The sequence below is a fragment of the Thermothelomyces heterothallicus genome (assembly GCF_042370625.1).
Source record: "Thermothelomyces heterothallicus CBS 202.75 unplaced genomic scaffold P884_scaffold_41, whole genome shotgun sequence".
NCBI lineage: Eukaryota > Fungi > Ascomycota > Sordariomycetes > Sordariales > Chaetomiaceae > Thermothelomyces > Thermothelomyces heterothallicus.
In genome coordinates, this window is record NW_027192602.1 from 17,509 (window position 1) to 39,893 (window position 22,385).

The 22,385-nt window shown below is 50.7% G+C and overlaps 7 protein-coding genes across 7 annotated transcripts; 4 read left to right on the forward strand and 3 right to left on the reverse strand.

Moving 5' to 3' along the window:
- The first annotated feature begins 7,744 nt into the window (after positions 1–7,744).
- On the forward strand, positions 7,745–9,717 carry P884DRAFT_252155 (RTA1 like protein-domain-containing protein). The gene is made up of 4 exons (XM_069440717.1): positions 7,745–7,778; positions 7,894–8,183; positions 8,397–8,948; positions 9,119–9,717. The coding sequence occupies exons 2-4, from the start codon at positions 7,965–7,967 to the stop codon at positions 9,464–9,466; spliced, it is 1,119 nt and encodes a 372-aa protein (XP_069293471.1). The 5' UTR covers positions 7,745–7,778; positions 7,894–7,964; the 3' UTR covers positions 9,467–9,717.
- Positions 9,718–9,897: 180 nt separating this feature from the next.
- P884DRAFT_212319 (Lactonase, 7-bladed beta-propeller-domain-containing protein) lies at positions 9,898–11,217 on the reverse strand (the record flags this gene model as incomplete). Its single annotated transcript, XM_069439140.1, has 2 exons — positions 9,898–10,705; positions 10,832–11,217. The coding sequence occupies 2 exons, from the start codon at positions 11,215–11,217 to the stop codon at positions 9,898–9,900; spliced, it is 1,194 nt and encodes a 397-aa protein (XP_069293472.1).
- Positions 11,218–12,963: 1,746 nt separating this feature from the next.
- P884DRAFT_169296 (uncharacterized protein) lies at positions 12,964–13,755 on the forward strand (the record flags this gene model as incomplete). Its single annotated transcript, XM_069437299.1, has 3 exons — positions 12,964–13,125; positions 13,249–13,478; positions 13,611–13,755. Coding segments are annotated over 3 exons (537 nt in total), but the record flags the coding sequence as incomplete, so codon positions are not given.
- Positions 13,756–14,942: 1,187 nt separating this feature from the next.
- P884DRAFT_319389 (uncharacterized protein) lies at positions 14,943–16,179 on the forward strand (the record flags this gene model as incomplete). Its single annotated transcript, XM_069445354.1, has 2 exons — positions 14,943–15,020; positions 15,144–16,179. 2 exons carry the CDS (start codon positions 14,943–14,945, stop codon positions 15,987–15,989), a joined length of 924 nt encoding a protein of 307 aa, XP_069293474.1. The 3' UTR covers positions 15,990–16,179.
- Positions 16,107–18,404, reverse strand: P884DRAFT_265152 (sugar transporter-like protein). Its single transcript, XM_069441915.1, has 3 exons — positions 17,892–18,404; positions 16,801–17,734; positions 16,107–16,647 (listed from the first exon to the last, which is right to left on the reverse strand). The coding sequence occupies exons 1-3, from the start codon at positions 18,316–18,318 to the stop codon at positions 16,392–16,394; spliced, it is 1,617 nt and encodes a 538-aa protein (XP_069293475.1). The 5' UTR covers positions 18,319–18,404; the 3' UTR covers positions 16,107–16,391.
- A 580-nt stretch (positions 18,405–18,984) lies between these two features.
- On the forward strand, positions 18,985–19,933 carry P884DRAFT_273341 (uncharacterized protein; the record flags this gene model as incomplete). The annotated part of the gene is made up of 4 exons (XM_069442580.1): positions 18,985–19,026; positions 19,171–19,351; positions 19,391–19,440; positions 19,724–19,933. 4 exons carry the CDS (start codon positions 18,985–18,987, stop codon positions 19,931–19,933), a joined length of 483 nt encoding a protein of 160 aa, XP_069293476.1.
- An 860-nt stretch (positions 19,934–20,793) lies between these two features.
- P884DRAFT_252168 (uncharacterized protein) lies at positions 20,794–22,205 on the reverse strand. The gene is made up of 2 exons (XM_069440718.1): positions 21,679–22,205; positions 20,794–21,566 (listed from the first exon to the last, which is right to left on the reverse strand). The coding sequence occupies exons 1-2, from the start codon at positions 22,014–22,016 to the stop codon at positions 21,125–21,127; spliced, it is 780 nt and encodes a 259-aa protein (XP_069293477.1). The 5' UTR covers positions 22,017–22,205; the 3' UTR covers positions 20,794–21,124.
- Positions 22,206–22,385: the final 180 nt, after the last annotated feature.

Sequence of the window (22,385 nt, forward strand, 5' to 3'; positions counted from 1 at the left end):
AGCTTAAGGAAGGAGTACGACTAAAGTTCTTTAAGATCTATTATACAAGCTAGACGTAGAACGAAGAACTTAAGTGATATCTAGAGGAGAACCTTCGAAGAGGATATATCCGCCCGTCGATATCGCTAGCAGGCTACCTAATCCTATTTATGCCCAAGAAAGACGGAAAGCTATAGTTATACGTCGACTATTAGTAACTTAACAAACAGACCGTAAAGAATCAATACCCGTTACTACTAATCTTATAGCTCTAAGATTAGTTAGTAGGAGCCTAATATTTTATACGTCTTAACTTGCCATCGGCCTATAACTATATATAGATTAAAGAAAGCAACAAGTAGAAAACGGCCTTTAGGACACCCTATAACCACTACAAGTACCTCGTTATGCCATTTAGACTTACGAACGCGCTGGTAACGTTCTAAGCCCTAATCGATCAAGCTATCTAACCCTTTCTTAACAAATTTACGGTATATTATCTCGACGATATACTTATCTTCTCTAAGACGATAGACAAACATCGGAAGTACGTAAGAGTAGTATTAGATATATTATACGCGTATAAGCTATTAGTTAACAAGGAAAAGAGCGAATTTTACGTTAGGAAGACGGTATTTTTAGGATATAAGATATCCCTAGGATAAATTCGGATAGAACCCTTAAAGGTTAAAGCTATTAAAGATTAGCTACAACCGACGTTAGTTACAGAAGTACGAAGTTTTATTAGGTTTACAAACTTCTACTAGATGTTTATCAGGAATTTTAGAGCGATCGTATAACCATTATACGAGCTTACCAAGAAAAATGCTAAGTTCCAATAGGAAGAGTGACACAAGTAAGTATTTACGTAGATTCGCGATACTATCACCAAGGATCTAGTGCTAGTACTACTAGACCCTAAGAAACCATTTAAGGTAGAAACGGACGCTTTAGACTACGCTATCGGAGGATAGTTAGGATAACGAGACAAGCAAGGGAAGCTATATCCTATAGCCTTCTTTTCAAAGAAACTTGACGGATTACGTCTTAACTATCTAATCTATAACAAGGAACTACTTACGATTATTAAAGCTTTTAAGGAATAGCGACTATATCTTAGTGGTACGATCGAACTAGTACAAGTGTATATAGACTATAAGAATCTACGATACTTTATAATGACGAAGGAGCTTAATAGACGATAAATACGATAGGTAGAATTCCTTACGGAATTTAATTTCGAGATCCGCTACAAGAAAGGCAAAGAAAACGTACAAGTAGACGCTTTAAGCCGACGAACGGATCATATAGAAGGACGAACGGAAACGACGCCACCGTTATTTAAGGAACAAATAGACAGAACGCTATACCACGAAACGTAGATACCTATAGAAGATAATCTACTCGGCTCGTTCCTAGAATATTACGTAATCTTTCGAGAAGAAAGGATTAACGAGGCATAATATTAAGTAGTACTTAGACTAATGGTACCTAGCAAAGTGGAAGAAAAAGATAGGAAACTCTAGTACCGAGGTAAAGCGTATATCTATGATAAAGACTAATAGCTATAAATGATTTAAGAACTCTACAAATCGAAACTCAGAGGATATAAAGGAGTCACGAAGACTATTGCACAAGTTAAGAAACATTACGACTTTCTACGGTTAACGGTACGAGTTAAGGAAGTTGTATAGAGCTACGACATCTATAATCGAAGCAAGACGGTACGATATAAGCTATATAGGCTACTTTAGCCACTACTAATAGCTGACAAACCATAGAGTTTAGTTATAATAGACTTTATTACGAAGCTGCTAGAATCTAAGGACATAGCTATAGGAGTGATCTATAATAGCATTCTCACTATAGTAGATTGCCTAACTAAATAGGTATATTTCTTTCCCTATAAGGAGTCTTAGATAGCTAAACAGCTGGCAGACGTGATCTATCGGCAAGTTACATTAGTATATGCTTGGCTATAAGAATAGATCACCAATAGAGACACCAAGTTCGTATCAAAGTTTTGGCAAGCGTTAATATAACGATTAGGCGTTAATAGTAAACTGTTAATAGTATATCACCCGTAGACTAACGGACAAACGGAACGACTAAACCAAGTTATTAAGTAATACCTTTATTCCTACGTTAACTACTAGTAGGATAACTAGGTCATACTATTGCTAATAGTATAACTTGCTTATAATATAACGCCAACGGAAACGACCAAAGTTATACCGTTCTTTGCAAACTACAGATACGAAGCAGACCTAAGGCAAGGACTAGAGGTTATAATGCCAAGAGCAGTAGTCAAAGTAGAATAGATATATATACTATATAAGAAGCTTAAAAAGGAACTCGAGTTTATTAGGACTAGAATGAAGAACTATTACGATAAATATAGGCTCGAGGGACCTCGCCTAGAGAGGGGAGACAAAGTCTACTTGATTATATAAAACCTACAAACCGAACGACTAAGTATAAAGCTAGACTTTAAGAAGGTCAGACCCTTTATTATTAAAGAACGAATTTCGACATCTAACTATTAACTATTATTATTGTTATCTATATAACTACAGATAGATGTTTTTTATATTTTACTTCTCGAACTAGCGCCAAAGAACGCTAAAATCGCTACAAACATCGAAGCGGAAGACGAAGAGGAAGAATAGGACGTTAAAGAAATTCTAGATTTATATATCATTAATAGGGAACTATAATACCTAGTCAAATAGCTTGATTTTAGACTAGAAGATAACTTATAAGAGCCGGTCAAGAACCTAAACTACCCTAAGAAACTAGAATAGTTCTATTAGAGGAATCCTAACTAACTATAGGGGCCGACTTAGGAACCTAACCGGCGTCTAAGAAGGAAGAAGTACCGGTAGGAGCCGACCCTAGGGACAAGCTAACTACTTCCTAGTTAATCACGCCGAAGGCACCCGACGCCTACGCCTAACCTGTCAAATCCTATTCGTCCGATATCAGAGCTACTACCCTATCCTCTTTATCCAAACCCTATATACCTCGGTAAACGAATTCATTACTCTAGTCATATAATATTCGCTTTTAACGATATAAACGCGTAAGGCGGCTTAAAGTTTGCTAAAGCAGATCTTCTGTCGCTAAAATTTCCTCCTCTAGCCTATCTTGCTTATACTAGTTATATAATATTACGATAAGTTAGAACGGAAACAAGAGGACAAATAGAAGTCACTTATAGGAATCCGCTACGTTCGGCCCGTTATAAGACTTTCCCTTATACGTATAATTCAAGTACCTCTTGGAATTTCCCGACATAATATAACGCTTCTTAGGCGTTACACGCTAATAGTTAGAATATAGCATAGTTTCGGAACTATCTCGCTTAATCGTAATGACTAAGATACAACGTTCACACGTTATATCACGACAGCGCTTCTTTACACGGTCAGTCATGGTAAACGGCAAAAGGGAGCAAGGGGAGGGAACTTATAGGAGCAAGTTACGAGAGGGAGTTAGCGTTATTTGAAACGGCCTAAGAGGGCTTTCGGGTCGAAAGCCTCGGAGGGAGGGTATCGTATCACGGAAATATACATGTAGATGCCGCCTAGGCTACTAGTACGGATAGGCCAATCAAGCCGAAAGGACGGGAAGAACCAATCATAATATAGGGAGCACTGTAAGCCTTACCATACGCTGGCTTACGATCACTAAGATTAGCGTAAAGTCACTAATCGCGATAAGCGGCTTACCAGGATCACTGACCAAGGACTGATCAAGGTGATCCGGGAAGGTTATATATATATATAGATAGTCACTCGTTATGGTAGACTCTGGAGTTTACTAGTGATAGTAACCGCCCTTATAATTATAGTACTTCTAATAGTATTGCACTATTGTGAGAGATAACTCTGTTGTTGTGAACCTTTTGGCTTTACCGAATCCCTTAGACGATCTGTACACTTGCCCCGTGTTACTTACCTTTGTCTAAACCCTTTTAGAAGAAGTCTAAGTTAGGTTCGTCACATGACCTGGCTATATGGCGTATATAGGTCGAGGTCTTACTGGTCTATAAGGTTAAGGAGGTCCCTAGCCCCCGGGCTAAGCCTATTAAACAGGTCCTAGACCGGGTAGTAGAGGTTAAAGTCGCCTATAAGAACTAGGGGGTAGGTTAGCCGAGGTAGGGCTAGTAGGTCCTATAAAAGGGCCTGTTTGCCCTTGCTATTATAGATTGACTAGAGTTCAAACCCCTTCTCTCCTAGGGTCGGAAAGGTTACCTTGTACTAGTTCTCCTCTGCCGAATAGTCCTATTGGCTAACCGGGAACCGTTTGGCTACTAGAATAGCTGCTTTGCCCTTAGGCTTGTGAACTAGGTGGTATTTCGAAGCCCGGGGGCAGTATATTGACCCTATAAACCGGTTAATCTATGGTTCCTAGATGGCTAGTAGGTTGTATTTAGCCTCCTCTAGTAGGACCTCGAGGGATTAGGAACTATAAGACCTAAGGACTAATTAGGGAGTGATTGTAATGATCGTACTTCGATCAAGGCAAGCACCTAAATAACGATCGAAGGATTGTAGTAGCAATTATATGATTAGAATCTAAGGAGGACACTTAGGAATAAGAGAACTAGATAAACTATATTAGATAGCTAGTTACTTGTTCTAGTAGACTCTAGAGTTTACTAGTAATAGTAATTATAATTATAATACTCCTAATAGTATTATACTATTATAAGAGATAACTCTGTTATTATAAACCCTTTAGCTTTACCAAACTCCTTAGACGCCTTATATATATACTTCCTACTTAATAACCCTTATCTAAACCCTTTTAGAAGAAGTCTAAGTTAGGTTTGTTATATTATTATAGAAGTAATATCGGTATATATATACTATATATTAGAACTAGGGAACTTATATATATACTTTATTTTATAGGTATAGTTATATAGCGTCTCCTAGGAGGTATTAGAACAGTTCTCTATACCCTTCTTACTATATAGTTACGTTAGTTTCCCCTATACTATAGTATAGACGTTTTACCTAATACTCTATCTATATTTATTTATCTTTTCCCTTTTATATATATAGGAACTTATACTTAGGGTTATATATATCGTAGTTAAGTTATCTATCGTCTAGATACTCGTTATAGCTATCTAATCTATTATATATTATATACTAAGTTTCTTTAATATATTCTACCGTCTATTAGAGTCGCTTAGACCATTTATAGAGTTCTATACTCCGTTGTTCTATCTCTTAGGTGTACTTGGCGAACTTAGTTAGATATTTATCTTACTCTTCGAGCTCGTCCTTAAGCTCCTTTGCTTAGTTCCGGTACCTTTTAATCTATTCTTAACGGAATAAGATATTTAGTCTAGGTTAGTTAACTCCTTAGGTATTTATAGTCTATATACCATTTCGTCTCTATATAGTGGTAATTCCCTATTATTTTAGCTATATTACAATTATATAGGGTAGTATATATTCTCCTACTATATCCTATATAGTAGTACCTATCTTAGGATCTACTATAACTAGTTCTAAGTATAGAGGATCTATATTATAATTATTACCTTTACTAGTCTAGTTTTTAGGTATATCTTATTTATTAGTTTCCTTAGGTTAGCTACTTCCTTCCTTATAGATATATTCGTTACCTAAAGCTAAGTCTATTTTATTTTCTAGGTTATCCTAGGTATAACTAGTAATAGCGATTTCGATAATATCTTATATAGTTTCATTAATAATGGTAATTTCCTTTCTAGGAACTAGTTTCTAGTCCTTCTTTAGGTTCTAACATTCCTACTTATAGTAACCCTTCTTTCTATAGTTATAGCAGGTAATATTAGACTTATCTCTAGCCGTTCTCTTCTTATCCTACTTTTAGACTATATCTATATCTATAGCTCTAGGGTATATCCTATAAGACGTACTCTTATAAATACGCTTCCTCTTATTATTTGCTCAAGTAGCTATAAAGACTTACTTAGGTCCCCTCTTTTGCTATTTCTACTTATAGATCTAATCATTAATATAAATAGCTATTGTAATATACTTATCTAGTATCTTAGGTCGGTCTAATCGATATAGTTTATCCTTAATATCCTCCTTAAGCCTTATATAAAATAGTTTTATAAGTCCTTCTTTGTTAATTTTAGCTTATAAGGAGTCTTATCTAAACCAAATAATATAATCGGTAACAAACTTAGTCTATCGTAGTTAGGCAAGTCGTTCCTATATATATAGTTTTTCGTTACGATCCCTAAATACCTTTTATAACTCTTTCTTAAATTCCTTATACAAGCTAAAGACTCTCTTAATAAGGGTTCCTCTTTCTTTGTCTTTATTATAGAGAAAATCCTTCTAGGTTAGCTTAAACCACTAAAGTGCTCTACCTTCTAATCTAGAAGTAGTAAACAATACTCGTTCCTTATTATCCTCAAATTCATCCTTATAGTAATAGAGGTAGGCTCTTATAGTAGTAAGGAATCTAGGTAACTTCTCCTTACTCCTATTATATTTACTAGGTAGGTTAAGTTTAACTTTCTTCCTACTATAGGTAGATTCTAATTCTTTAATCTTAATATAAACCTTATTAATAAGTTACTAATAGCTTTAGTTCTTAGCCTCTAGTTACTAAATATACTAATTAAGTTTAGTAATAACCTCTTAGACTTAGGCATTATAATATTTATAATATTAATAGCTATAACTATATTACCTTTATTCTAAACTATAATAGAAATAAAGGGAGTAATAATAATATATAATAAATCTAACTTAGACTTCTTCTAAAAGGGTTTAGATAAAGGTTATCAAGTAGGAAATATATATATAAGGTATCTAAGGAGTTTAGTAAAGCCAAAGGGTTTATAATAACAGAGTAATCTCTTATAGTAGTACAATGCTATTAGGAGTACTATAATTATAATTACTATTACTAGTAAACTCCTAGAGTCTACCAGAACGAGTGACTATATATAATTTCCTATCCTCCTAGTCCCTTCTTAGATCGTATAGATCGTTAATCGTTCCTTACGATCTATCCTAGCCTTTATAGATCGTTTGCTTTCTTTGACGATCCTTAGTGGATCGTCGGTTTCTCTGAACGATCCTTCTCTGGTTGGTCCTGTTGCGCCCTACCAGGTCGCCTTATGCGGCCTAATCGTAACAATGAGCAGTTCGCTACGATTGAACAGATCTACCAGGCCCAGGTTGAAGCCGGCCGTATAGAGGGCTCTATAGCTAAAGAGAGTGGGTCAGAAAGTACGGATTCAGAGGCTTCCTATATTGTGGTGGGTTGAACAGACTGTTGTATGGAAGGTTGAAGATGATGGGTGGGTGTGGGTGCCAAGATTTGCTAAGTGGCCCAAATGGGGGGTGGCCCAAAAACAGGGGTCCCGACTTATGCCTTACCGACGGAGGGCATTGCACCTGGGCCGTCCGCCCATCAGGCGCGGAATGAAACCACCTCGTCGAGCGGGTTGCGCCATTGCATCTCGTCGACGATGGGAGAAGAAGCAGAACAATTCGGTGCCAGGATTGCATGTTAGGCAGCCGCTGCACGAGTTTCTGGGGGGAAACTCTTCCTTGGCTGGCCAACCAACGAGCGGTCGGCTTGCGTGGACATTGCGTGGCCCCAGGGTGCGGTTGACCGTTGGCCTGTTCTTGGCCAGCATGTTCTGGTGCTGACAGCATCACTATTACCATCCGTCTTGAATCCTTCACTGCAGGTTCCAGCCATCGCATCCTCTATCTCAACGCCGCCTAATTATAGGGCATGGCGTAGAGTGATGATGGCTTAGCACTCTCGTGAGTTCAAAAGGGGAAGGGTTGGTGATGGTAGGAATCAGGGGTTCTCCAATATTTACATAAGGGTGTCTTACAGGAATTGACAGACAATTATTAACTTAATTAATTAATACAGCGCCCATCACAGCCTTTCTCGCACCTTCAACAAAGCTTCGAACGAGCTGAACAAAGCCCAAACTACCGCAGATGTCATTGACCCAAGCGGCCACCCGACTTCTCCGGCGCGACGATGACGAAGATTGCGTCTGGGTCGAGCCCGGCCCCAACGGCTACGTGCCCCCGAGCGAAACGGCCTGCAACTCCTACTACAACTTCAACCCCCAATTTGCCCCTGCCGTAGCCGTCGCCGTCATCTTTGGCATCTTTACTGGGATCCATGTCGTCGAGGCCTTTGTCTTTAGAAAGGTCTGTCCTACGTATTTCCCTTTCCGTTGTTTTGTTGTCGGACTTTTTGGTCTTCTCCCGAAGGAAACTTCCACACCCACCCACACCCACCAAAGAAAATATAAAATATAAAAACCAAACAACAACAACAACAAAAAAAAGAACAATAAAATACAATAGATAAAGAATGGTTCCCAAGATTCCTGCCCCCTCCCTCTTGCTGACCAATGACAGCGATACGCCTGGGTCCTCATCATGGGGGCCTTGTGGGAGACGCTCGCGTTCGTGCTGCACTCGCTCGGGTCCCGGGACCAGCAGAACCAGGGCTACTCCACGTCGTGGACGCTGCTGTTCCTGCTGGCGCCGCTGTGGATCAACGCGTTCGTCTACATGACGTTCGCGCGCATGGTGCTGTACTGGCACCCGGAGAACGGCGTGGGCGGCCTGCGCTCCATCGTCATCGCCCGCTGCTTCGTCTTTGCCGACATCCTCAGCTTCGTCGTCCAGCTCGTCGGCGGCTCCATGGCCACCGCCGAGCTCCACGGCAAGCTCGGCCTCGCTGCCGTGTACGTCTACATGGCCGGCGTGGGCCTCCAGCAGTTCTTCATCCTCTTCTTCCTGGGTCTCATGATCGCCTTCCAACGACGGTGCAGCCGCGAGCCGCTCTACGACGATGGCGACTCCGACTACGACTCCGACTCCGACGCCGCTGCTGCTGCCGCTGCCGACAAGCCAAGCTGGAGACCGCTGCTGTACGGGCTCTATGCCGTCTTGGTCTTTATCACCGTGAGTGTCCCTTTCTTCCTTTCCTTTTTCTTCCTTCGCACAGAACAAGGGGGAGACAAGATATTATTCGCGGAAAGTAAAATACCCGATTGTTTTGTTTTGTTTAATATTATTCGTTTACCTGCCTACTATTACCCTGCCTACCTGACACTCGATGATCGCAAATACAGATCCGCATCATCTTCCGGCTGATCGAGTACTCGAGCGGGTTCGGCCTCGACAACCCCATCCCGCTGCACGAGGAGTACGCGTACGCGCTCGACTGCTTCCCCATGATGGTCGCCCTCCTGATCCTCGCCGTCCTCCACCCGGGCCGCTATCTGCGCGGGCCCGAGAGCGAGTTCGTCCGGCTGTCGCGGAGGGAGAAGAAGGCCCGCAAGCGGGAGAAGAAGGAGGCACGGCAGGCGGAGAAGGAAGCACGGAAGGCGGATAGGGAGGCCAGGAGCCAGGCCAGGAGGGAGCAGAGGTCGGCGGAGCGGAGGGCAACCGGCGAAGCGAACTCATCCCTGCTTGCTTGATCGGACGCGACGGTGGTGTTGGCTGGCTGGCTGACTGGTTTGACCATGATCTCACAATGCCAGTGACGTTTTGGGAAATTGCTCTGTTTTGTCTCCTAGGGCTAAAGAAAGACGAGAGTCCGGGGTTAGTTATTATCAAGAATAATTACGATGAGTGGAATTTGGGAGGGACTACTAATTCATTATGCCAACCAAACCTGGTAATGGCTTACACATACATCATAATTACACAGATAATATATATATCGAGGTTTCAATTCAACTTGTGCCTAATTATAATTAGTGATAATGGTTAATTATCTCGTGTATTTGTGTGACTTTGTTTTTATTAGGAATACAACATAGGTCTGGGGTCATTGACTCCTAATAATTAATAATAACCGAAAGAGGCAATAATTCCCCCTTTGCCCCCTTTGCCCCCTTTGCCCCCTTTACTGCACCCAGACGACTGCGCTCAGGCCGTCCTCCTGGCCGGCGCGGCCCTTCCGGCCGACCTCGAGGTTGGCGACCAGCTTGCCCAACTTGCCGGTGTCCGGGTCGCGGGCGATGATGGCGACGTTGGACGAGGTCTGCCCGCCGACGGCGACCAGGGTGCCGTCGCGGTTGAACTCGAAGGTGCGCGGGTAGTACGAGTACGAGTTGGCGGCCTCGAGCCAGGCGAGCTCGCCCGTCTGCTCGTCGATGGTGTAGGTGGCGATCGAGTCCTGCCCGGGGCCGAACGTCTCGTCGGCCCGGTTGCTCGCGTACAGGAAGTTGCCGACGACGCGGATCTCGGCCGCCTTGGTGGTCGGCCCCCCGCTCGTGCCGGGCTCGTAGGTCGACAGCGTCTGCGTCTTGTTGAGCGCGAGGCACCCCGCTGCGGCCGCGTCGTCGTCCTCCGGGTACTCGACGTCCCAGGCCGAGACCGAGTTGCCGAGCTCGTTGACGACGTAGGCCTTCTGCAGGCCATCGGCATTCTTCCAGAACACAACGTGGCGCGGCCCGTCGCCCGGGCCGGCCTGGCCCTCGGAGCAGGCCGTCAGCTCGCCCGTCTCGGCGTTGATCCGGAACACGCGCAGGAGGTCGGCGCCCAGGTCCGGCACGACCATGTAGTTGCCCGTCGGGTCGACGTGCGCCTCGTGCGGGTGCGGCACGTCCTGGCGCGGGTTCGGCCCCTGTCCTTCCATGGTGAACTTTTCCAGCGCCAATCGCTGGCCTCCCCCAAAGGGCATCTTGTACGTCGTCAGCGTCGAGGGGGTGCTGCAAAGCCCAGCCGTCAGCCCCTTTGTTCTTCTTTCTCTTTTTGTCTTTCTTTCTCGGTGAACGATAGAATTAAAAAGAAGAAGAACGAAAACAAAATTAAAAAAAAGGTGGGTATTAACGTACTACTCGACCGTGGCCACGAAGCCCTTGCCGTCGGCGCCACCGTACAGCGCGCCGTGGACGCTGTTTCCGGTGGTCTGCAGGGTCCCGGTCAGCGTGAGGCTGCCGTCGTCGGCGATCTCGTACTCGGCGCTCGAGCCGGAGCCCAGCCACGACTCGTCAAAGCAGTACACCTTGCCCGTGTCGGAGTACAGCTGCAGCCAGGCGGGCGTGGCGCCGCACCCGTCCGTCTCGGACGTGACGGACAGCGTGCCCGTCGAGTTGGATGAGCTGGTGAGGGACAGGCTGTAGACGGTGCCCGAGAAGTGAGACGCGATCAGATTGGCGCCCAGCGCGCCCGGCGCCAGCGCCAGTGCCGCGGCGGCCAACGGTTGAGTGACTGGCGACATGTTGTTCTATGATGTTTTGATCTATTAATTACTCACTCCGTTACCGCCGAACCGAGGGTTTCGCAGGTCTCAGCCCCTCACTTATTTCTCCTTCCCGTGCCTCTCGGTTCCTTGAAGGACCGCAGTGAATTATTATATACAGGCAGGAGCGCTGTGCGCATGGGATGAGACCAGGGGCTGTCCAGGTATCTGTCTCTTTTAGCCGGAACGCGCTGCGGAGTTCCATGCCAAAGAAGGGGGGGGGGGGGGGGGGGAGAGCAGGAGGGCAAAAGGCCATGGGGCTGTGGAGCTGGGGTAGTATGCTTGCAGTATGTATGTACATAGTAATACGGAGTGCTCTGTAAGGCAATCAGCTTCAAACATGGATTTAAACGGCAGCGCCTACCCCGCGTCTCCTCCGACTCCTAGGTGGGTTATTAGCCGGATCGGCAACGGCCACGGTGCCATGCCGGGCTGCTGCCCCACGGGGGGGCGTGCCGCGATCGCGGCATAAAGCGTCACCCCTGGTCGCTGGAAAGGGAAACACGGAGCTGGGATGACAGAAGCGCACCACTCGCATTTTTTGGAGGGTTTTTTTTGGGGCGTAACCCTTGGCTTTGCCTCGTAGATGCTTGCCTTACCAAGGAACAGGGGCCAGTCGGGTAAGATATGCTGACACCAGCCTGCGAGGGCGTGATAATTGATAATTAACCGGACCAGATGCCACCACGGACTACACCTAACAGTAGTAGCCCGTGAAAACACACTACTATGGACTCGAACAAATGGAGCATATCAACCATGCCCGGTTAACAGTAACAGCTCTCTGCGTGGGTCTACTGAGCATAAGCATCTGTCGTGAGACTCGATCCTTTCTACAGTGTGACGCAAGCTCTGAAGATAGGTATCCTAGCATAATATTACGTAGGAAACCAGCTCACGGTTCATATTACCTTGAAGTACCAATACCAATTATTATTGATCAGATCCTTCTAGAGGATGCATGCATCCAATCACTACGGATAATTAGTTGATTATCGTGGTCAACAATCGGACAGTGCTTCTATGTCTGGGTGCGCCACAACTGCAACAAGCGTACTATCAAGCGTCATCCTTCCTGCTAAACAATCCGCATTAGGTTCATGAGACACAGCCCGACTAGCAGAACCGTCCCAGACGCCAAATATGATCCCCAAGACCAATGACGCTTGCTGAACAGTAGTGCACGACAAATGCGGAGAAAAAAACCTGGTTGAGGGCGAGGCAGCCCTGGGCGGAACGAGGCCTCGGGTTTGCAAAGGCAATAGTAGACATCCGTCCCTCTGCCAAGATAAAAGATTCGGTCTCCAGCAGTGGCGTTTCTTCGTCAATGGCCCATCCGGAGGTGAGCTCCGCACCTCACCCTGTACATGCCGACTCGAACGCGAGCGTAGCGGAACGGCGAGTTGGCAGGCTACTCACAAACCAAGCGCGAGATTTGCCGTCATCCTGGCATATTCATCTGATTCCGTACAACCGAGCGTGGTGCTGCTTCGAGTACGCCGATAACGTCATGCCCCCATTCCTCCCGTTTCGGAGATGCCCGAGAGCGGCTTATGACTGGGTCCGTGATCATCTACTGGAGTAACGGTATAATATAATTAGTATGCTTCGAGTGCGTGTATCCCATCATTTCCTGGTCCTTCCTTTTGTCGTCCGTTGGTGCTTTTCCATATCACATACCGACGATATTATATTATTCCACAAGAGTTGCATCGTGCTGAGAAAATGGCGACCAGGACCGGCCTCTTCAGCGGCCGCACGGCGCGATCCCTGCTGGGACTCAACAACTTGATGATCCTCTCCTCGTCGGCAATTCTCACCGGTATCCTGTCGTACTTTCTCCACCGGGGCTACAGATCAACCCACCTGGTGTACAACGAGGTCATTGTGCGTTTTAACCCTAGTCCGGCTCTTGAGGCAGGCAGTCTCCAGCCAGAAATGGGATGCAAACAGCCGGATGAGTCTATAATTAAAGAGTCTAATTAACTGATTGACCAACCGCCTCCACAGGCCGTCATCACCCTCTTCTTCTACCTGTTCGCCGTCGTCCTGCCAGCGCTCAAATCGTACCGCGGATACATGCTGCCGCTCAACCTACTCCTGACCTACCTGTGGCTCACGTCCCTCATTTTCTCGTCGCAGGACTACAGCGGCGGCCGGTGCCGCTGGAACGCGGGGATCGGGCGGATCGCCCACTGCGGGCTGAAGCACGCCGTTCAGGCCTTCCATATCATCGGATTGTGCGTCTCCAGACAAAAAGACCCCCTTCTTCGCCCAGATCATAATTAAGACAAACAATTACAAAACGCCTGGCGAGACAGAAGGAACGGTTTCGCCATCTTGCTCTGCTGACCGTCGCCGAATAATTACAGCTGCTTCCTCCTCTTCAACACCATCCTCGAGGCCCTCATGTGGGCCAACCACTGGCGCAGCCGGGAAGGAGGTGCCGGCGATCCGGAGAAGGACCGCCCGCTGGCTACCACTCCGGGTGCCAGTACCGTCGGCGGAACCGGCGGAACCGGCGAAGCGGGAGGAGCGGGAGGAGCCGGCGCCGCGCAGGCTGCGGCGTCATAAAGGGGGTTGTAGTGCAGCAGTGTTTGTGCGGGCGAGAGGAAAGGCCGAGCATCGGCTCTGGCTACTAATATCATCGTGTGGAGCAATCAGGTGCAACGTCTGTTGAGACTGCTTTCAGCCAACCGAGGTTTCCCCCTCTTCCCCCCCCCCCCCCCCCCTCTTTCTCCCTTTCGGGCCCCGTGGGGATTCGTACCGCACCGCGGCAGCCGCTGTCGAAGTACTGATTCGTGATTCGGTTTTCTTTTGCTGCTGCTGTGAGCGACGTGCTGCGGGATGGGCCTGGCCTGCGTAATAATAACGGAGGGCAAAGATATCTGTTATAATTAATTGTATCTTATCAAAGTGGCTCCCCAAAACATAAAGTCGACTCCACAGTCAGAACCATAGTAATCTATCTACGGCTAATGGAAGTGTCAGATGACGACGACCTATAACTATATTATTATGCCACAGGCTGCTATGACCAGTAGCGCTACTCTAATAGGTGCTCTGTTGCGCAGGGGCTGCCCGTGTATCTGGACGCTTTGGTTTGATCATCACCGGAATCCGGCCCGTTATTGTTGTATTTGTTGGTCGCATACGTTTGTGGAGAACGTAGCAAGGCAAGAAGAGCTTGAATGCGGAAAGGCTTGCACCTCCTGGACTCGCACTCGCATTTAACTCTGCAATGGGTAAAAAGATGATTGGTCCAACAACAACCGCGGGGTTCTCTCGAACGGAGCCCAGAACAAGACTCGCACTCGCATTTAACTCGGCAATGGGCAAACGATGATTGGTCCAACAACAGCCGCGAGATCAACAAGCCGACCATGGACGATCATTGGCATCAAACCGGCGCCGGATTGAACATTGATGGGTACGACCTTGGAACTATGTGCACTCCGTAATTACAGAATATAAAAATTGGTAGAAATGCCAGAGCCGGTCGAGCTTTTTTACTGCCCGAGTTTCGTCTCCTCTTCGACTCACCTTTTCAGGGGTATCCCGAGAAAAGAAAAAAAGTCAACCAGACCTTCTTTCTGGAGGTAATATTGAATTGTTTTCGCAATAACACCAAGCATTCACAGTTGTACCGCCATACCTACTCTCTCTATACAACACCGAGTCCCGTACTCGACCATCGAGCGGACATGGCTCCCGCAAGCATCAAGGCCATTTTCCCTCCGGCCAAGGAGCACTACCCCCACCCGCCGACAGGCGGACTCGCAGTACGTTGGCAGATGCGATTCTGCCCACCGCCCTTAACCTCCTTCCCTTCCCGTGCCTCTCGAGAGCGAGCGAACGAGCGAGAGTCTAGCAGGTTCGTCCGACTGACAAGACGGGCTGCACAGAGCCTCTTCAAGGACTCCTTCTCGCTCCCGACGCTGCTGGCGCTCGGGGGCCTCGCGCAGGCCGTCCTCTCGCTCGTGCTCCCGGCCCGGTACGCGCTGCTGCCCCTCCTCTTCGTGCTGCTCCGCACCGTGGTCGTCACCGTCCGCGACGCCAACTCGCTCCCCGCCTACACCGCCCGGCTCGGAGTCATCCCCGGCCGCGCCTCGGGCCAGGTGCCCAACCCCAGCTACGACCCCCGGGGCCCAGAGGGGAAGGAGGGGGAGGGTGAGGGGGGTAGATCGGCGACTCCGGCCTTCGGCCCCGCCCCGGCCGAGCAGGGCGTCGTGGTGCTCCACCTGGGCGCGCGCTTCAACCACCCGCTGGGGCCGCTGGGCCCGGGGGCCAAGCAGCTGGGGGACCAGTTCGAGGCGTGCAACAGAGACCTGCTGGCGCGGGCGCGCGAGTTTGGGTGCCTGGGGATGACGTCGTACCGGGGCGACGGCGCGGAGGCGCGCAACACGCTGCTGTCGGTCTACTACTTCCGCGACCTCGAGGGGCTCAACCGGTTCGCGCACGACGCCGTCCACCGCCGCGCCTGGGACTGGTACCACCGCGAGTGCCTCAAGCGCGGCTACGCCCACCTCGGCATCTTCCACGAGGCCTTCGTCGTCCCCGCCGGCGCCTACGAGACCCTCTACGTCAACATGCCGCCGACCCTGCTGGCCGCCGGCCAGGCCCACATCCGGAACGAGGCCACCGGCGAGGTCGAGCACCTGCCCACCGTGGTCGACGCCTCGTCTTCGCTGTGGCGGAGCCAGTACACGCGCATGAACAGGGAGATTAAGCGCGAGCACGTTCCAGAATGATTCGATGAGGTAGGATGCTGCTGAGGCAAAAAGGGGGGAGAGTCATTTTGTTTGTGATGGGTGACATATACAAAGAACGTCATAGCGGCAGTTCAGTACCTTACTTTGGGTACTAATAAGGCGGACACGAAAAGTCACACGCACACCAACGGGCTGTTGTTGACATTCGACAAACAACATGGATGGCATCATAAATAGCAGGACATCCACAACATGGGTGGTATCATAAAAACAAAAACCAGGATGGCCAGGGCAGACACACCTCGACTTTTGTTGGGCGTAAACAAGGGAAGAAAAAAAAAAAGAAAGAACAAAAATAACCCAGCGCCAGACTCCCCCAGAACAAAAAAGCATAATTATCCCATCATGCATTGCGCACGTCGTTGGAAATCGGTCATGACGTCACAGAGCCCTCCCCGGCAGGGTATAGGGATCTCGCTCCTCCATGGCGTAGATGTCCTTTTGGACGTCGTGCATGTCGATGTGGGCGACGGCGCCGTCGCCGTCAAAGATGCGCGCGATCTCCTCGAGGGTGGGGCCCTTGGTCTCGACGTAGAAGAACCAGACGAAGAGGAGCTCGAGGAGGTCCCAGAGGGTGTAGAAGAGCATGAAGTTCCAGTGGTGCGGCAGCCGCTCCCACGCGATCTTGTTGGTTTGGCTGCGAATGGCAGTGTCAGCACCTCCTCTCTCCCCTCCTCCCCCCTCTCTCTAGAGGAGGAGCAGAACTCTAGGGGAGCAGAACAAAAGAAAGGGGGAAAAAATGAAAAAAGAAAAAGAAAAGAAAAGACGGAGGAAAAAAAAAATAACATACTTGGATATGGCGAGGACGGCCTGGACGGTAATGTTCATGATCATCATGCCCTTGGCGCGCAGGTGGAAGGGCAGGACCTCGAGGGCGTAGGCGACGAGCAGGCCGGAGAAGCCGATGTCGTAGAAGATGCCAAAGATCCAGATGAAGACGAGCTGGGCGTAGCCGGCGCGGACGTCGAGCTCGGCCGACTTCTCGTAGACGGCGCCGGTGACGGTCCAGCAGGCGAAGGAGAGGACCATGCCGAGCATGGAGGCGAGGAAGAGGGGCCGGCGGCCGAGGCGGTCGACGGCCAGGGCGGCGGTGACGGTGACGAGGAGGTCCAGGATGGTCTTGCCGGTCGACATGGCCAGCTTCTGGTTCTGGTTGGTGATGCCGGCGCCGAGGTAGATGGCGTTCATGTAGTTGGAGAAGAGCGCGTTGCCGCTGTACTGCGAGATGACGCCGAGCGACACGATGATGGCGAGCCGCCAGCGGTTGCCGCGGGTGCGCAGGAAGTCGCGGTAGCTGGTCGAGCGCTCCGTCGCCTTCTGGATCCGGATGGTCTCGCGGATCTCGCGGAACTCGAACTGGACCGTGGCGTTGTGCGGGTCGCCGCCGGCGTGCCACTTGGTGAGGATGTGGAGGGCCTCCTGGTGGCGCTCCTTGTTGATGAGGAACCGGGGCGACTCGGGGATCCACCAGATGCCGGCGAGCTGGATGAGCGACGGCACCACCTGCACGAGCGTGATGGACCGCCACGACCACTCGTTCCGCACCGTGGCCGTGCCCCAGGCGATGCACGAGACCAGCAGCGCGCCCGCGTTCCACAGGCAGTTGTAGATGGCCGTGACCGGCCCGCGGTGCTGCGGGTGGCAGATCTCCGTCAGGAGGAGCGGCGAGGCCATCTGGGCAAGTGAGTTGCCGAAGCCGAGGACGAAACGGCCGCCCATGTACACTGCATCATCCATCATCAAACCCTGGTCAGTCGACTATGTCCCGCAGGAAACGGGTACCACTAGCGGATGTGTGTGTCCTTTTTTTTTTTTTTTTTTTTTTGTGTGTGTGTGTGTGTGTGTCTGTCTTTCTTTGTTGGCTGGGGGGAAACAACTTACTGCCGTAGCCGTTGCTAAAGGCCGTGAGGAAGCCGCCCGTCACCATGAAGGTGCAGCCGGCGATGATGGCGGTCCGGCGGCCAAAGTGGTCGGCGACGTAGGGGGTGATAAAGAAGGAGACGATGGAGCCGATGTTGAACATGTTGACGAGGATGGCGAGCTTGCTGTTGAGCCCGGGGTCCCCGGCGTTCCGGTCGTCCTGGAGCTCGGGGAAGAAGAAGCGGTTCCAGGCATCGATCTGCTGCGACGTGTTGACCAGCATGCTGTCGTACCCTGTCGTCGCGGAGGCCACCATGAGGATGACGGCCAAGCCATAGAGCTTCCGGAGATGCGGTTCCCTCGTCCAGTATACCCTCTGGAACCGCGGCGTCTCGTGGACGACCTCGAACTCGGCCGAGACCGAGTCCGGCCTGATCTTGGACTCCATTGCGGCCCGCACCCGTGTGGTTTCCCTCGAGTTGTCAGTGCGCAGCTGTCGTCTGTCCCGGTTCGCTCGACGTCGACATCGGCGGGAAAAGGTTGAGAAGCGTCCCAGAGAGAGAGAGCCTCACGGCGGACCGGGGCTGTGGGGTGGTGAAAGGAGAAAGGGAGGGGGGGGGGGGTAACATAAATATCCGGCGCAACATACCCCGAGGAGCCCACCCCGTCATGAAAGCCTGGAAAAAGGAGAGGGGGGGGGGGGGGGGGGTAACATAAATATCCGGCGCAACATACCCCGAGGAGCCCACCCCGTCATGAAAGCCTGGTTGGGAGGGAGAGAGAGGTATGTGTGTGTGTGCATGACATTGCCGTACTCCGGACTCCGTACGCGGTACGGATCCCATAGTGCATGCGCCTCCCGGAACCCCAGTGAAGGAATGGTGTCAACTAGTAACTAACGTTAGCGCCCTCCATCCTGGCTTTCCCAGGTCTCGGACCGCAAGGAGGCCAATGACGGCGGGCCGTTGGCGACAAGGAGGGTGACAGAATTGGAAAGAGTCCGGGGTGACATTGCAGAGAGAGAAGAGTGACCCGTGGAATCTCAAGCACCGAATGCGTGCTGGCGGCCAGTCTCCTCGCGCACCAAAAGGCTTGGCGAGAGGCCCAAACGGCGATGCGGACAAACCCTGCCGAGCTCAGCTACAGAAAAAAGGGGGTTTGTCAATGAAGCCCACTTGGTAACTACGGAGAACAGTGCAGATCAGCCAAATGACAGGGAAGCAAGAAGAGAGGATTCGCCTTCGCTGGCCCAGGAGGGATTGACTCGGTGCACTAATTAACTGCCTACACTTAGACTCAGTCCTCCTCTCTCTGGGCCGCCTTCGCTTCATCTCAGCCTCGAGACCAAGTTGAGGGCCGCCTCGAAATATCAGATATCAGGCATCTGCAGCCCTTTGATGGGGCCGAGTGCGGGGAGTGGCGCCTGGGCATGCGTGGAAGGGCGGGAGAAGAATCGCGGGGGGCGGAGAGGGGAAAGTGGAGTGGGTGTGGTGAACGTACTGTACCTAGTTATACGTTAGTGTACACGGTGCAGTTCCAGCTTGCAGTGCTTGATCGGTCAGCTGTCAAAGTAAGCTCGCAGACGGCCGTCCCGACAGAGCTCTCGGGACTTCCAAGTCGTCATGGTGCTGTTGATCCTGCCTTGTCCAGAGCATTTCGCTTGTGGAGGCGAACAGCAGGTTTGACGTGCATACGCACAAGGGGCTAATCTGTACAATTTACTACACTGTAGGAGATGGGTTCGTTGAGTTAATCAACGGCAAAATGCGGACGGGGTTCCGCAAGCAGCGAGTAGACTAGCGGGATCCTGTCGTGTAACTCCCAAGCCGTTTTAGTTGCGAACTTGTAACCAGCCATCAGTGCAACGGCACGGCGGGGTTGTGCGAATGAGCAACGACCAACGATCGAGGAAGTGGTCTGCCGCCAGCGCCGGTGTGCTTGAGAGCGGCGTGTGCGAGAAGGCATTCCGAGTCGCTGTCAAGCGCAGAGCACCAACGAGGGTGCAGTTGGCATGGATGGTGAGACATTTTGATGGCCTCGATTGGCAAATTGCGGCCGACTAGCGCTGTGCGCCACGGCGCGTTCCTGGGGCATGCAGTCAGCGGCCGTGGCGTCTGCAGGGGCGAGGGGGGGGGGGGAATCGAGACCTGCAAGGGCCAGACGGGCCGCTTCGTGCAAGCTGCAGTTGGCTGCGTGCATGCCGTGGCACGAAGGCAGCCAGAGTTTCGCAGTTCCCAGGAGCTGAAAAGATCGAGATGCCGTCGGCATCGAGGCGGAATGAGCTGCCTCGGGCCCGACTTTTTTTTTTTTTTTGGTAAAAGGCGGCGGGAAGCAGGGACGCTGAGCCGGGGCCGCGAGATGCCTCGACCCACTCTGGCGCCCCAAAATCGTTCAAGCAGTGCACGGATGCGATCCTTGGTCAGCAACACTAAACTAGCGTCTCGAGGACTCCTGAGTGAGATGATTGCTGCGTAAGGAATTGAAAGGAACTTTGCCCTCCACTGCTTACCTACGCTACATCGTGGAGTAGCATATGAAGTCCAATTATGTACGCTAATCGACTAATACTTGGTGCTATACGGACGTAGTATGTACAGATCTCCGGGCTTTTTCATGAAGGGAGGCTGCTGAGGGCGAAGTTCTTTTGCCTCCGTGGCAGCCAGCCAATTTCCCCTTCTAAAAGAAAACTACCGGTGGGGCTGAGAGGTCCCCGCCGCAGTGCGCCCTAGCGTCAAAAATACCTGGGGAAAAAGCAATGTGAATTCAGCCCGCTGGGTCGCTGCCCTGGCGTCGCTGGTACACTAGTTACTGTGCACGGATTACACACACGAACCCAACCCCTTGCTGTGCTCCAGAAAAGGTGAGTCTGATGGCACGGCGTCCGGGGGCCGCCTGGGGCGTATTTATCATCGAACCATCAATCCTGGATTTCAATCCTGCGATCTCCGAAGCAGAAGGAATGCACGAGTGCACAAATTGTTTGGGTAATGCAGCCCCACAGATTCTGCCAAATCTGTGGCCTGACAGGGAGTCCAAAACCGTTGGCGAGTCAAGCCTCATTTTCGCATCCTGGGCCGGGAGCGGAAACCCGGTTCTGCCAAAAAACACCACGCGGCTCGCGTGGGCACCATGTCATGTAGCATCTTCCTTCCGCGCAATCGTGCAGCATCGTACATGTACATAACGTTATGTACTGTACAGTACAGAGATACCACGACGGCGTACCTTCTTCTGTTGGGCGACTCTCGTATCATTCATATCCCACCACTCTCATCACCCTCATCACCCTCATCACTCTCCTCGTCGGGCAACAACAGCACGGCGAACCCCCAGTCGGGGGTGGCCTTGTGCGGCTTGGTCAGGTTCGTCTTCAGCCAGCACGTGTGCAGCGGGCCCTCGTCGCCCTGGATGACGCCCCATCCGGCTCCCGTGCACTTGGGCCGGGAGGCGCACTCGTCGACGCACCGGTCCAGGTTGCGCGTCTTGACGTTGCCGATGTCGACCGCCTCGCCGTTGCCGCCGTAGTCGATTCCGCACAAGCGCCTGAACCGCTTGCCGCCCGTGCTGGCCGTGTAGAAGGTGCCGTTGACCCCGGGGCACTCCACGTCGTCCGCCGCCGCCGCCCCCGTCGCCGCCGCTGCCGCAGGTGTGGTTGTGGTCGTCGCCGTCGCGTCCGGCACCCCTTGCGTCAACGCCCTGTGTCTCCTTAGCCTTGATGAGAAGAAAGGACAAGGCGGGAGGAGGAGGAGGAGGAAGAGGAGGAGGAGGAGGAGGAGGAGGAGGAGGAGGGCGTAATGGCCATATTTACCCAACCGAGGAGAGCACAGCCTGAGCGGCCTCGAGATCGCTCTTCACCTGCCGCAAGTCTCGCTGGCTCACCCCGAGGCCGGTGCTGAGCCCGATGGCGGCAACAAGCAGGAAGACAACCACGCCCAGGACGGTTAGCCCGACCCTCCGCGTAACGGTGAGGACGGTAGGGCCCGTCGCAGGTGCGCTCGTTTCTCCGGTTTGTGGTTGTTGGTACGGCACATAATACGCCGCCGGCTGGTACTGCTGCTGATAGAGCGGCGCGGCCTTGTCCTGCCGCGCGTCCGAAAGCGGACCATACTGCGCTGGGTGCAGGGGATGATCCTGACTCGACTCCATTGAGGGCTGTAGGAGGAAGATCAGCGTTGAGACGTCCACCGAACTGTGTGACTAATTAGTCCCAGGCGCTGGCGACGGCAAGTTAGGACGGAATCATGATTAATTAAATTCTACTCGACAGGAACCGACGATCGTCTCATATTTTAAAACAGCTGCTCGGGCGGCGCCGGCAGCCGAATCTCACGTCAGCACCTCAATCAACCTTAACCTTGTCTTATAGTGTAGTTACACTCCTTGTTCGTGGTAGCCTGGACCTGACCTGAAAAGCACCGCATTTGTCTCGTTTCAAGGGGGCACAGTACGTTGGTGTCCGTACAGAGTGACAGGATGGGTCGGCCAGGGCCGGAAATGTCGATAATAAGGGTGATG

What these genes read in the sequence shown, in the direction of transcription:
- P884DRAFT_252155 (XM_069440717.1), top strand. Translation starts at nt 7,965, where the DNA reads ATGTCATTGACCCAAGCGGCCACCCGACTTCTCCGGCGCGACGATGAC. An exon ending in AGGCCTTTGTCTTTAGAAAG is followed by an intron (nt 8,184 to 8,396) that starts GTCTGTCCTACG and finishes GACCAATGACAG; the next exon opens with CGATACGCCTGGGTCCTCAT. An exon ending in CCGTCTTGGTCTTTATCACC is followed by an intron (nt 8,949 to 9,118) that starts GTGAGTGTCCCT and finishes TCGCAAATACAG; the next exon opens with ATCCGCATCATCTTCCGGCT.
- P884DRAFT_265152 (XM_069441915.1), bottom strand. Translation starts at nt 18,318, where the DNA reads ATGGAGTCCAAGATCAGGCCGGACTCGGTCTCGGCCGAGTTCGAGGTC. An exon ending in CTTTAGCAACGGCTACGGCA is followed by an intron (nt 17,735 to 17,891) that starts GTAAGTTGTTTC and finishes TGGATGATGCAG; the next exon opens with TGTACATGGGCGGCCGTTTC. An exon ending in GCCGTCCTCGCCATATCCAA is followed by an intron (nt 16,648 to 16,800) that starts GTATGTTATTTT and finishes TGCCATTCGCAG; the next exon opens with CCAAACCAACAAGATCGCGT.
- P884DRAFT_252168 (XM_069440718.1), bottom strand. Translation starts at nt 22,016, where the DNA reads ATGGAGTCGAGTCAGGATCATCCCCTGCACCCAGCGCAGTATGGTCCG. An exon ending in GCTGTGCTCTCCTCGGTTGG is followed by an intron (nt 21,567 to 21,678) that starts GTAAATATGGCC and finishes AAGGAGACACAG; the next exon opens with GGCGTTGACGCAAGGGGTGC.